Below are 14,548 nucleotides of genomic sequence, written 5' to 3' on the forward strand. Positions count from 1 at the left end.
CTAACCAGTCAGCAGAAAGACAATACATGATTACAATCGTGCCATTTACAGTGTGCTATAGGAATAGACAGTTGTACAGAGCCCTAGTGAGACCACACCTGGAGTATTGTTTGCAGTTTTGGTCCCCTAATTTGAGGAAGGACATTCTTGCTATTGAGGGAGTGCAGCGTAGGTTTACAAGGTTAATTCCCGGGATGGCGGGACTGTCATATGCTGAGAGAATGGAGCAGCTGGGCTTGTACACTCTGGAGTTTAGAAGGATGAGAGGGAATCTCATTGAAACATATAAGATTGTTAAGGGTTTGGACACACTAGAGGTAGGAAACATGTTCCCGATGTTGGGGGTATCCAGAACCAGGGGCCACAGTTTAAGAATAAGGAGTACGCAATTTGGAATGGAGACGAGGAAACACTTTTTCTCACAGAGAGTGGTGAGTCTGTGGAATTCTCTGCCTCAGAGGGCGGTGGAGGCAGGTTCTCTGGATACTTTCAAGATAGAGCTAGATAGGGCTCTTAAAAATAGCGGAATCTAGGGATATGGGGAGAAGGCAGGAACGGGGTACTGATTGTGGATGATCAGCCATGATCACATTGAATGGCGGTGTGCTGGCTCGAAGGGTAGAATGGCCGACTCCTGCACCTATTGTCTATTGTCTAAAGATTTAGAGTGTGGAGCGATTCTACTATGTGTTTGTAGATCTCCCTTTTGCAACCCTATTCTCCTGTCTTCTCCCCATAACCTTAAACTCCCATGGGATGCATGACTGTCAGGAAATAGTTTTGTAATGTGATTTTTTTGTTAATAATTAATTCATTAAACAAATACATCGATGAAGGAGTTTGCTTTATTATATCTGCAGTTTATAAAGTATAAATGTGAACAGAATTTCTGATGAGTTTGTATACATAATGTTCTGTTTGATTGTTGAGGTTCCCCTGACTTGAGCACTTGTGCCAATCCCCTTGCTTTAACATGGATCATTGTTTATTGTAAAAATAGTGAGCGTACTTGTGTTAAATTCCTGTGGTGCCATTTTTGGAGAGATTGGTGTAGTTTAGAGGTGCAGCGCGGAAACATGCCCTTTGGCCCACCGAGTCCGCACCAACCAGCGATCCCCGTACACTAACACTATCCCACTCACACACTAGGGGGGACAATTTTACAATCATACCAAGCTAATCAATCTACAAACCTGTATGTCTTTGGAGTTCGGGAGAAAACAGAAGCACCAGGCGAAAACCCACGCGGGCCACGGGGAGAACGTACAAACTCCGTACAGACAGCACCCGTAGTCGGGATTGAACCTGGGTCTCTGGCGCTGTGAGGCAGCAACTCCAACGCTGTGCCACCTTGCCGCCCTTTTGACTGGTGTCCTAAAAATTGAGTTTATTTTATAAATACATGGGGTGCGGGGAAGACGTCAGTTACTTCTAGGGTTCATACGGTATCAGCTAATGGGATGCACATTTCTAAGTGCTTTGTAATGGCACTGAAAGGTATAGAGCAAGTCTCTGCGAATGGATTAGTTACCAATGCCACTGAGAATTAATTCAATGCTACAACCTGAAACAAATGAATGCGTAAGTGTTTTGCTCGCTTGCATGGGAAGAATTAACCTTGAGACAGCTCTCTCCCACATCTAACAAACACAGGCGGAAGAGGAATGCTGCAGGGGCAGTGTGCAAACAACCAGTAAAAATGCACCAGGTTACGTTAGGGATGCACCTCCTAAGTTTCCCGCACAAGGGCAGTAAATTACTGGAGAGAGATCCAGGCATTCTGTCTCCTACTGCTCTGCTTTAGACGACGTTAGATTTCAATTAAATGTTAGGTCTGAAGAAGTTCCTCAACCCGAAACGTCACCCATTCCTTCTCTCCAGAGATGCTGCCTGTCCCGCTGAGTTACTCCAATTAAATCTCTTCAATTAAATGTTAAATGTGGTTAGATTCACACGATGGGCAATTTGCTTTTCAAAAGGGCTCGTATCCTCAGGCACTGCCTTCATTAAGGCTCTGGAAAGTGTCTTCTTGTTGCACTTTGTGTTAATCCTAATGTGTATTTAGATCTGCCCAGCCTGTGTTCTTGTTCATTACCAGGCTGTCGACTATGAGGGGTGTTTGCGAGGAGCGGGAGGGCTTGTTGGAGTGAGTGGTGCGGCTGTGACAGGTTGCTGACAGGTAGTCACGGGTGTTTATCATGAGAAGAAGCAGTGTGAATCTGGTGGGAGTGCAAACCAGTGCTCAGCCGTACTCCCTTTGATCACACTCTGTTAAACTTCTTGCCACACATCTCAGCACTCAGCTGTTTAAGCTGAGTTACTCTGTTACTCAGAGTAACTCAGCGGGATAAGCAGCATCTCTGGAGAGAAGGAATGGGAGACCTTTCGAGTCGAGACCCTTCTTCAGTCCCTAGAAGATAGATAGATAGATAGCCTTTATTGTCATTCAGACCGAAGTCTGAACGAAATTTCAGCAGTCATACATACAATACAATAAAAACAACAATAAACACATATTCCGGAAGTGGCGGCGCTGGGAACGGCTGCGGCTCGCCTGCAGTCCGTTTGTCTTTTACTTTTTTGTGTTTTTTTTTTTCGTTTTGTCTAGTTACGTTTTTGGTTTTTAGGTTGTGTTTATGTGGGGGGTGGGGGGTGAAACGGGGCTTGCTGTCTCTCTCTTCGGGGGAATACGACCTTTTGTCGTATCCCCCTTCTCTGCCTCCGTCTACGCTGAGGCCTAATGGCGGAGCTGGCGACCTCGGGACTCTGGAGGCAGCTGACAGGACTCGCCCTGGGCTCGCTCCCGTGAGGGTGGCCCAGCCCGGGGCTGGAACTGCGCTCTCGTGAGAGCGGCCTGGCGAAGGGCTGAGAGACTCTCCCGTGAGGGGCTGTGGCCCGTCGGAGTGGCCCAGCCCGAGGGAGAACGGTACTCACGTGAGGGCGATCCGGCTCGGGGCTGGAACGGTGCTCCGGTGGCTGGGACGGCGTTCTGGCGGCGGTGACATGAATCCGGGGTTCAGCCGCGGGCCAGCGGCTGCGTGTGCTGGACTGGAGGGCGGCAGTGTTTGAACCGGCCCGTTTGCGGGGTTCGGTGAACCGCGGGACTGTTGTGCCATCGCCCGGTGGGGAATCGCCTCAGCGCAGAGGGAGAAGAGGAGGGAAGAGACAGTAACCCTAAGATTTTTACCTCCACCACAGTGAGGAGGTGCTTGGAGGATACACTGTGGTGATGTTAATTTGTGTTTATTGTTGTTTATTATTGTATGATTGTATGTATGACTGCAGGCACGAAATTTCGTTCAGACCGTAAGGTCTGAATGACAATAAAGGTGTTCAATTCAATTCAATTCAATTCAATATTAACATCCACCACAGTGAGTCCACCCAGCATCTCCTCACTGTGATGGAGGCAAAAGTCTTAGGTCTGCAGTCTCTTCCCTCCTCTTCTCCCTCTGCGCTGAGGCGATACCCCCCGGGCGATGTTACAAATCAGTCCCGCGGCTCAAACACTGCGGCCCGGGGTAGTCGAAGCTGCCGCCCACCAGTCCTGCTGACGAAGCTGCTGGCCCGCGGCCGAACCCTGGACTCAGGCCACCACCGCCAGAACGCCGTCCCAGCCACCCTCACGTGAGTACCGTACCGTCTTCAGCCTCGGGCTGGGCCGCCCCGACATGGGCGCCGAACCTCCCTCTGGCCGGGCCGCCCCGACATGGGCGTCGCTTCTCCCTCGGGCCGGGCCGCCCCGACATGGGCGCCGAACCTCCCTCGGGCTGCGAGCGCCGCACCTCCCCGAGCTCGGCCGCTCCGACGGGAGCCTCGTTCCACCCTCGGGCTGGCCGCCCTCACGGGAGCGTCACAACCTCTCACGGGAGCACTGTTCCAGCCCTGAGCCGGACCACCCTCACGGGAGCGAGCTCAGGGCGAGTCCTGACGGGCTCTGCCTCCGGAGCCTCGAGGTCACCAGCTCCATTAGGCCTCAGCGCAGACGGAGACAAAAAAGTCGTATTCCCCCGCAGGGAGAGACTGCAAACCCCGTTTCAACCCCCCCCCCCCCAAACAAAAACTAAGAACCAAAAACTAGACTAACCAAAATGAAATAAACAACACAAAAAACACAAACAAACGGGACAGCCGGTGAGCCGCTGCTGCCAGGGCAGCGCCGCCACTCCGAAAGGTCACCACCCGAAACATCACCCATTCCTTCTATGCAGAGAGGCTGCCTGTCCAGTATAAACCAGCATCTGCAATTCCTTCCTAAATGGCACTTGTCAGGCATGGCATGAATGCTACAGTATTTTTATTATTTTTTTATATATAAATTTTATTGAGCCATAAACAAATGGGCACAGATTATGTTGCCATATCCAAGCTCATTTTTTCCAAATGTACATATCAAAACGGAACATTTGAGTATTATACAAACAATATGGACGGGTATGTTTATAAAAACAACATTGAAAAATAATAATAAATCAATAATTTTGCAGTTCCGTGCAATGATTCTTTGTGGAGACTCTTGTTTCTAAAGCTTCTAACTCTCTCTCGGCAGGGACTAGAAGGGCCGAGTGGCCTGTTTCCGTGTTGTAATTGTTATATGGTTATATCCCTTACTCATAATTTCATTAAAATGGACAGTTTAGAGTGTAGATAGGTTTGTGTTATGTGTCAATATTCTTCTGTGCAAGCAATGACATAAATGGTTGCCAGATATTATTAAATTGGTTGACTATCCTTTAGAACATATCTTATTCCTTCTAAATGCATTGTACCAGTCAAGACATGAAGCCACATTCTGAATTGGGAGCTGTTGTTTTTTTCCATGACATGAGCAGTAGTTTCTTTGCCGTAATGAGACAGTAGGAGAGGAATTGTCGTTGAGCAGTTGTGAGTTGTCAGTTGTCTTGATGTTTCAGATACCCCAAAGATGATTAATGAGGGTTTAATGGGATGTTAAGAATGTCTGAGATATTCTTAAATATATCAGACCAGAAAGAGGTGAGTTTAGGGTACAATACAAAGTTATGACAAAGAGTAGCATCTGAGGAGTGACATTTATCACAAGTCGGAGAAACATTTGGATATATACTGTGTATTTTTGCCTTGGAGTAGTGAAGTCCATGTATAATTTTGAACTGTATGAGGCATTGTTTGAGCACCTATGTATAAGTTTGAGGCTTTCCTCCCATATTTCATCTGGTATTTGCACATTTATGTCTTTTCCCAATTGATCTTATACTTGCTAGAGGATGTAGAGGTTATTGATAGGACATCACACATATAGGAGATGGATTTGTCTTTTTATGGTGATGTTTTAAGGCAGTCATCTATTTGAGACTGGCTCTCAACTTCAAATCCCGACAGATGCTTTCGTATATAATCCCTGATTTGCTAGTATCTGAAGAAGTTACTATTTGGGAGTTCAACTTTCTTTCGTAGCTGTGTAAAGGTGGCAAACGTATCATCGATATATAGGCCTCTAACACTGTGGATTCCTAATTCACTTCATGTAGAGAAAGTCTTATCTAAAATAGATGGCTTGAATGTGGGGTTGTTTGCTATGGGCAAAGTGAGAGATATAGGTTTAAGTTCAAAATGTGTTCTGATTTGCTTCCATACACGTATCAAATTGTGCATAACAGGATTAAATACATAATAGAGCTAGTAGGATGGTAGCTATTGAGTATGGGTGACAATCTCCTTGTTCTACTTTTAGCCAATTCGGAGGGATGTTTGCGGTGGCCAGCCAGAAAGGAAAGGACTTAATGGCGGAGGCCCAGTAATATAATCTGAAATTTGGAAGAGCAAGCCCGCCCTTCGTTTTTGATTTGTAGAACTGATTTTTGTTTATCCTCTGAGGTTTGTAATTCACCAAGAAAGGTATTATTATCTAATCTAATCTCTTTAAAATGTTTTTGTAAGAGAAATAGGAATGTTCTGAATTAGTATTTACTGGCCTTTTTCTGCTATTTCTTTATACGCTCTGATTTGACTCTTGTCCACCTTCATGGAATCACAGAGTCGTACAGCACAGAAACAGGCCCTTCAGCCCACCCTATTCATGCTGATCAAGATGAGATTCTTGGCAAATCCCATCTTCCTACATTTAGCCCATATCCTCTATTCCCTTCCTATCCATATGTCCAATTGCCTTTTAAAAGTCGTAATTGTATCCACGTCTATAGCTTCCTCTGGCAGCTTATTCCAGATACTAGCTACCCTCTAAGATTCTAAGTGAAAAAATTACCCCTGAGGTCCCTTTTAAATCTCTCCCTCCTCACCTTAAGCCTAAGCGCTCAAGTTTTAGAATACCCTGGGAAATAAACAATAGACAATAGGTGCAGGAGTAGGCCATTTGGCCCTTTGAGTCCCACCGCCATTCAATGTGATCATGGCTGATCATCCCCAATCAGTACCCCGTTACTGCCTTCTCCCCATATCCCCTGACTCCGATATCTTTAAGAGCTCTGTCTAGCTCTCTCTTGAGAGTATCCAGAGAACCTGCCTCTACTGCCTTCTGTGGCAGAGAATTCCACAGACTCACCACTCTCTGTGACATTAACATGCTGAAAAATGTCCGCAAGTAAAAAAAGGTCGCCATGGAAAAAAATCGATATTTTTTTTTACTTGTAGGTTTAGTCGAGGTAGGTCATAGTAGGTCGTAATGCTATCGTAGGTAATCGAAGTCAATGGAAGTCAATGGAAGGTAGTCGAAGGTAATGCTCGTAGAGCAACAAAAGGTAAGTAAACCGACCAGTAATGTTAAATGCCCGCTAAACTTTATTAAACGTTGTCTAGCTTCTTAAAAGTGTCTCCACTCCTTCTCCCCCCTTCTCTCCCCTTCTCGCCCCCCCTCTCTAAAGGACTTACCGTACACTGTGCCAGCCGTCTTTTACCTTCCTGTTCATCGCGGGTGTGAATTTCAGACAGCGCTCCCCTGCTTTCCCTGGCCCCCACGTGTGTGTGTGTGTGTGTGTGTGTGTGCGTGCGTGCGTGCGTGCGTGCGTGCGTGCGTGCGTGCGTGTGTGTGTGTGTGTGTGTGTGTGTGTGTGCGCAGACGGTCGATCTGGCTCACGGTTTCATCGCTGACGGTCGATCCAGCTCGAGGTTTTTCAAGCGAGCTTGAAGGTCGAAGACAGTCGCTGAAAAGTCACATCAGTGGGACAGGCCCTTTATAGTAATAATGTGTTGTCTTTCCGCTGACTGGTTAGCATATAACAAGAAGCTTTTCACTGCACCTCGGTACACATGACAAGAAACTAAACTAAATTGTACACCCTTGACTTGATCATGTCAAGTAAGTCTTCCACCAGTAAGAGCAGGCCAACCTCTCCTGAACATGGAGACCTTGGAGGTAGGAGTATAGATTGAATTGAATTGAATTGAATGCCTTTATTGTCATTCAGACCTTACGGTCTGAACGAAATTTCGTGCCTGCAGTCATACATACAATCATACAATAATAACAACAATAAACACAAATTAACATCACCACAGTGTATCCTCCAAGCACCTCCTCACTGTGGTGAAGGCAAAAATCTTAGGGCTGCAGTCTCTTCCCTCCTCTTCTCCCTCTGCGCTGAGGCGATTCCCCACCGGGCGATGGCACAACAGTCCCGCGGCTCACCGAACCCCGCAAACGGGCCGGTTCAAACACCGCGGCCCGGGGGTGGTCGAAGCTGCCGCCCTCCAGTCCAGCGGACGCAACCGCTGGCCCGCGGCTGAACCCCGGACTCAGGTCACTGCCGCCAGAACGCCGTCCCAGCCACCGGAGCACCGTTCCAGCCCCGAGCCGGATCGCCCTCACGTGAGTGCCGTTCCTCCCTCGGGCTGGGCCACTCCGACGGGAGTGCCGTTCCTCCCTCGGGCTGGGCCACTCCGACGGGAGTGCCGTTCCTTCCTCGGGCTGGGCCACTCCGACGGGAGTGCCGTTCCACCCTCGGGCTGGGCCACTCCGACGGGAGTGCCGTTCCTCCCTCGGGCTGGGCCACTCCGACGGGAGTGCCACAGCCCCTCACGGGAGAGTCTCAGCCCCTCGCCAGGCCGTCCTCACGGGAGCGCAGTTCCAGCCCCGAACTGGGCCTTGCTCACGGGAGCGAACCCAGGGCAAGTCCTGACAGGCTGCCTCCGGAGTCCCGAGGTCGCCAGCTCCGCCATTAGGCCTCAGCGCAGACGGAGGCAGAGAGGGGGGATACGATGAAAAAGTCGTATTCCCCCCAAGGGAGAGACAGCAAACCCCGTTTCAACCCCCCCCCCCCCCCCCCCCCCACATAATCACAACCTAAAAACCAAAAACATAACTAGACAAAACGAGCAATCGCCCTCAGCCCGCTCCTTGGGTCGGTGAGATCAAGGCTAATCTAGGAGCAACACCACTCCAGATTCTGCTGCATAAGTATTCAAAGCCTCTGCTTCTAGCAGAGGGAATTATATTTCAAGACAAGGGTGTTTTATTGTCATATGTCCCGAAACTGACATATGTCTGAAATGAACCATCCCTCATTTGTAAAGTTGTGACCGCTGTCTCGTGATTCTTCCATGTAGGTCCTCTGTACATCCACCCCACTGAGAGCTCTCAGGATCATGCATGTTTCAACTCCATCTCCCTCTCCTAAATTCTGGTGCCTCTCACATAAACTGACGATAGACACAAAATGCAAGAGTAACTTAGCATCTCTGGAGAGAAGGAATGGGTGAGAGATCTCCACCCGAAACGTCACCCATTCCTCCTCTCCAGAGTCCCAATCCAAAATGTCACCCATTCCTTCTCTCTAGAGATGCTACCTGTCCTCTGAGTTACTCCAGCATTTTGTGTCTATCTTTGGTTTAAACCAGCATCTGCAGTTTCTTGCTTCTCAAACAGAGCACAGCTCAGTTATTGGAGGTTGGTGCTAAACGTACTTGAGGGACTGTTAGAGAAGAGGTCTAATCATTGGTCACAAGTCATGAGGAACAAAAGCAGTTGGGTGCTGAGGTGAATAAGATATCATGGGCACCAGTGGAGCAGAGGGTAAGATCATATAAAGTACTGGAGTAACTCAGCGGGTCAGGCAGCATCTGTGGAGAACATGGATAGGTGACGTTTCACAGAGTGCTGGAGTAACTCAGCGGGTCAGGCAGCATCTCTGCAGAACATGGATAGGTGATGTTTTGGGTGCGGGACCCTTCTTCGGACTGATGTTGGAGAATACAGTAATGTAAACCAGCATCTGCACTTCCTTGTTTCTCTGCCGACACCTTGGACACAGGCGTGAGTGGTCTGAGCTTCCCAGGTAGGTTCGTGTTCACGCCAGGGAGTGTCGGAGCTCTTGCCAAGTTGGCAACGAGCATGTGCACCAGGACTCAGGAAATTGAGGTGTTTAGGCCCACATATCAGGGCTTTGTGCAAAGTAGAGGTTTTAAAAAGACCGAAGGAAAAAACAAGATAAAAAAGACAGATAACCTGAGAATTGAGTTCACGCTGAAGCCATCTTTAAAAGGATGACATCTTTTATTTAGTTGTTCTATTTTTTTTGTCAATGTACTGCTTGGGCTTTCGATTGTAGGTAGCCTTGAATCTTTTATGTTGTGTCTGTACAATTTAAATACCACTGGAGGGTTTTGTGCCTGAAGAGGCTGAATTGTGTATTTGTATTTTGAATCTGACAGATTGGTTTTCTAAAGCCTGACCATTGTTCTGTTAATTAATGGGATGTTGGAAATGTTGTGGTTGGGCAGCGGAGATTGTTACTATTGAAAGGATGGAAAAAATATAAAGCTTTCATCAATGCATTCTAAAGAACTTCTCAAAACGCTCTGAATGTATTTTTTATAGAAACATGAAAATAGGTGCCAGGCGTAGGCCATTTGGTCCTTCGAGCCAGCACCTCCATTCACCTGAAAATCCAAAATCAGAAACCCATTCTGGTTTTATTTTCTAATTTTATTGGCATTTGATGTAAACCACATTACTGCATTTAAATATTTTTCTCTTCAATAGAACTTACTTTGTAGCCGTTATAATTTTATAAAAAGCCGCAGCATATGGAAGAGATTGAAAATGTGCTTTTTATATAAAAAGATTAATTTTAGTCTGCTTCAATTCGTTTTTCCAAAATTATTCCCAAAACATATATTTTTTGCAGGACGCTGTCAAATAATATTAATAATAATTTATTTAGCATTCATTTTACGGGTGGGAATTTTGTGAGCATTCGGAGAAACCCAGACAACATGGGAATAAATGTGATATTTGCCATTGAGTTCTAGTGTTAAGGATTTTCTGTGAAACAGGTGGAAACTCTCAGAATAACGCAAACCAATTAAAAGGGATTTGAAAGTCGCCACCAAGACAACAGATCACTCATCCGTGACGCTTTTGAAAGATAGTAATAGTTTCCGGGACATTTGAGCTCTTAAAGAGGAAGAAATGCTGCTCCTTGTCTTAATTCAACACCTTTTGTTTTAATGTCCCCGCAGGGCTGCAAAGCTGCCGACCCACTTGCCGGAGGACAGGAGAACAAGGAAGATGTTTGCAGCCTGCACGTTCCGCTGGAGCTGGAGGACCACTCTTGCCTCTCGCTGAATGTCACGACTATAAAGCGAGTTGGCAGCTTGTATCTGGACTGATTAAATCAAGATGACAGGGTGTCCTTCTGACTTGTGTTATGCACAAGGTTGGGAAGTAACGGTGTTGCAGCGGAACCTTGGTGTGCGGTGCCGAATGCTCTTGAGTGTCTTTAAGAACTCTGGTAAAGCAGATTGATGACGGGCGTTCTGTCATCATTAATACTCCGGCACTCTCTGCCACCTAAACAATTGCTATCCTTCATAAGACCAAGGAGGTTAGTCTCCAGTTTAACTGTGTTCCACTTGACTAAAACACATCAGACCAACAACAATCCTTAGGGAAATGGCATTTTGAGTTTTTACTGTGAAACAGTGTTAGCAACTATTATTTATTGCTCTTTATCTTATATCTGGAACGTGACTCCTGACTGAAATAATTACTCCAGTTGAAAGTAGCAAAAGTAATGATTGTGTGAGTTGTAGTTATTAACACTTGTAGTAAAAACCGATGGTCAAAGTCATACAATATAAAGAGCAACACGACCTGACGTAGCAACCAATTCTTAAACACCGTGCATGTAACTATCTTCAATATTAATCAGAGGTTGTCACTCTGCATAGTAACTGGACCTTGGTATTACTCTGTATCTGTTTTACCAAATATTAAACATTATTCGTCAATAACCACAAAAGGATGGACTAATTCTTGTTGGAAATGCACAAATCTGAGGTGCTGCGTGTAGCACTAGTTTTATCATTTGATAATACGATAAGCTAATATTATCAGATACACAAAGGAATCTGAATGCTACAAATATGTTTTTGTTAGAACCTGCAGGATTTACCACTGAGATCCAATTTGTGAAGAAGAAATGTTGCCATGCCCATGATGTATCGATATTTGAGACACGTGAAATTAATTGTCGTCATTTGCTTTTTTATAGCGGTTAAAATCTATCATAACAATTGTAATTATGATAGATTAACAGAGGAACATAACTCAAAGGACTTTAAATTCTCCAGGCTGTGGTGAGATTTACAGCTTGTCGCATTATTGTCACTTTCTACATGACATGCATTTAAAATGGATTGCATGTGTTAGGAATATATTGTAATGGATCACGTGTGCGTGACCCTTGATTTTGTTCTGCAGTGAGTGAAATCATTTGTCTATGTAGCATTGAAATAATCCTGGAGTTTCACCATCAACTCACTAGAGGTACTTTTGTACAGAAGTACTCTAAAAGTTTTAAAGCATAATTCATTCTACATGGGTTTTCATGCTGTTAACTATTCCATAGAGTTACTTGATGTGTCACGGGTTTCAAAAGATAACATGCACAAATGTATCTTTATTCAGAGCGATATCATTAATTAGAAACTGACCTTGAAACCTTAGAAAGCTTGAATTATAATAAGTATCCTAGTGCTAAAACTTGCTGATTAACTGCAGGACAGAGAGATGTGGGTTAATGTTAGATGGTAAATTATGAATAAACTTGTTCCTTGTAGCCATTGAAGGGATAATGCAGAGTGTCTCATTTCAACAGTCTCCTGATGCATTAGCTCACAAATTCTTTATTCGTAGAGTCATAGAGTGATACAGCGTGGAAACAGGCCCTTCGGCCCAACTTTTGCCACATGTCTCAGCTACACTGGTCCCACTTGCCTGCGTTTGGCCCATATCCAAACCTGTCCTATGTAACTACCCGTCTAACTGTTTCATAAACGTTGCGATAGTCCCTGCTGCAACTACCTCCTCTGGCAGCTTGTTCCATACATAGCAATCAGTATGCAGTGAAACTCCAAGTGCTGGAGGAACTCAGCGGGTCAGGCTGATGCTTGAGGCCAGAGGTGGCCTTTGTTTCTCTTTCAGATACTGAGTAGCCCATTCACTTCAGCTACTTCTCTTTCCACTTGAGTCGTAGAGTGATACATCGTGGAAACAGGCCCTTCGGCCCAACTTGCCTACACCGGCCAATATGTCCCAGTTACACTAGTCCCACCTGCCCGCGTTTGGTCCATATCCCTCCAAACATGGGCAGAAATCGCTTTTAAAACATGGGGGGGGATACAATGAGGTCTGACATTTAGGATAGGGGTCGGCAACCTACGGCCGGATCCGGCCCTTAACCCAAAATCATCTGGCCCGCAGGCGGATTTTATTTCAATTCGTTTTCGCGACCTGATAACTGCAGCCAGTCCTGGGGCACACAGGCAAGCTGGGTGCTACAGCCAGACATGCCAGCTGACCTGGGTGCTACAGCCAGTCCCGGGGCAGATGAGCTGACGTGGGCCCTACAGCTGCTAGATTCTAGGAGCTGGCGGCTTCCAACTGGAATCGACCAGAGCCTGTGGATTGACCATCACGGAGCTGGCTGACTTCGGAGGCTGTGGTGGCGGTTTTGCTGCAACATGTTTCATAAAACATGGGGGGGTTTGTTCCCCACCTCCCAAAACATGGGGGGGGGGGGGGAACAGATGTCCCTGTCCCACCAAGGATTTTCAAAACCTGTCCTATCCATTGTTAGTTTTTGAGGTACCCAGCATTTGCCACATGTTTTAAACCTCTGCTAAATATTTTGGTCTCAGAAATAAGGTAAGTTCCTGTATATTTACAGATTGACTAAAGTATGTTTAACTGTACTTCACAGAAGTACTTAACATCATGAAAGGCATCGATAGGGTGGACAGTCAGAATCTTTTTCTCAGGGTGGGAAAATTAAATACTAGAGGGCATAGCTTTAAGGTACGAGGGGGCGAGTTTTCATATTACACAAAGTGGTGGATGCCTGGGACACGCTGTCAAGGGTGATGGTGGAGGCAGATACAACAGTGGTGTTTAACAGGCCTTTAGATAGGCATGTGGATATGCAGGCAATGGAAGGATATGGATTATGTATGGGCAGAGAATGCCAGTTTGTCTTGGCTTCATGTTTGGCACAGACATTTTAGCCCAAAGCGCATGTTCGTGTGCTGTACTTAGCTATGTTCTGTGTGTAATAAGTAAGACAGCACCGGAGAAGTTGTTCGTAATGTTTAGGATATCAAACATAGAAAATAGAAACATAGAAAATAGGTGCAGGAGGAGGCCATTCGGCCCTTCGAGACATCACCGCCATTCATTGTGATCATGGCTGGTCATCCACAATCAGTAACCCATGCCTGCCTTCTCCCCATATCCCTTGATTCCACTAGCCCCTAGAGCTGTATCTAACTCTTTTAAATTCATCTGTGGCAGAGAATTCCACAAATTCACAACTCTCGGGTGAAAAAGTTTTTTTCTCATCTGAGTTTTAAATGGCCTCCCCTTTATTCTAAGACTGTGGCCTCTGGTTCTGGACTGGCCCAACATTGGGAACATTTTTCCTGCATCTAGCTTGTCCAGTCCTTTTATAATTTTATACGTTTCTGTAAGATTCCTTCTCATCCTTCTAAATTCCAGTGAATGCAAGCCCAGTCTTTCCAATCTTTCCTCATATGACCGTCCCGCCATCCCGGGGATTAACCTCGTGAACCTACACTATGCTGCCTCAATGGCAAGGATGTCAACGTAGGAAGTTTCACAGGCTCAGCTTAGGTGACTTCACTTAGGTGGCAGCTGTAAAAAAGGGACAACTGAGAGTTATATCCCAAACTTGGTCTTGTAAAAGTGGAAACATTTGCAGAAACGAGTTAGAAGGGATGCTCGATAATCTATTAGAACAAACTATTTTCTAGTAAGGCAGTCATCGATTATTTTGCTGCTGTGCTTTTGATATGTTACGCATGACACAGCAACCCAGTTTAACATATAGCGGAGTTTTAGTTTTTAGTTATAGAGATATAACGCGGAAACAGGCCCTTCGGCCCACTGAGTCCGTAACGACCAGCGATTCCCGCACATTAACACAATCCTACACTAGAGACAACTTTTACATTTACACCAAGCCAATTAACCTACAAACCTGTACCTCTTTGGAGTGTGGGAGGAAACTGAAGATCTCGACGAAAACCCACGCGG

The 14,548-nt window shown here is 45.9% G+C and overlaps 1 protein-coding gene across 2 annotated transcripts in view; it reads left to right on the top strand.

The window, feature by feature from the left end:
• LOC116977450 (adhesion G-protein coupled receptor D2-like) overlaps window positions 1-11,237 on the top strand; it is a 316,744-nt gene extending 305,507 nt beyond the window's left edge. Inside the window, exon 25 of one of the 2 annotated variants that reach the window (XM_033027889.1) lies at window positions 10,456-11,237. In XM_033027889.1, coding sequence (XP_032883780.1) covers window positions 10,456-10,605 — 150 coding nt within the window. In that variant the 3' untranslated portion in view covers window positions 10,606-11,237. The remainder of the gene's footprint in view (window positions 1-10,455) is intronic. The other variant, XM_033027890.1, reaches the window with a different exon arrangement.
• The last annotated feature ends 3,311 nt before the right edge of the window (window positions 11,238-14,548 follow it).

The sequence above is a fragment of the Amblyraja radiata genome, chromosome 10 (assembly GCF_010909765.2).
Source record: "Amblyraja radiata isolate CabotCenter1 chromosome 10, sAmbRad1.1.pri, whole genome shotgun sequence".
Classification (NCBI taxonomy): domain Eukaryota; kingdom Metazoa; phylum Chordata; class Chondrichthyes; order Rajiformes; family Rajidae; genus Amblyraja; species Amblyraja radiata.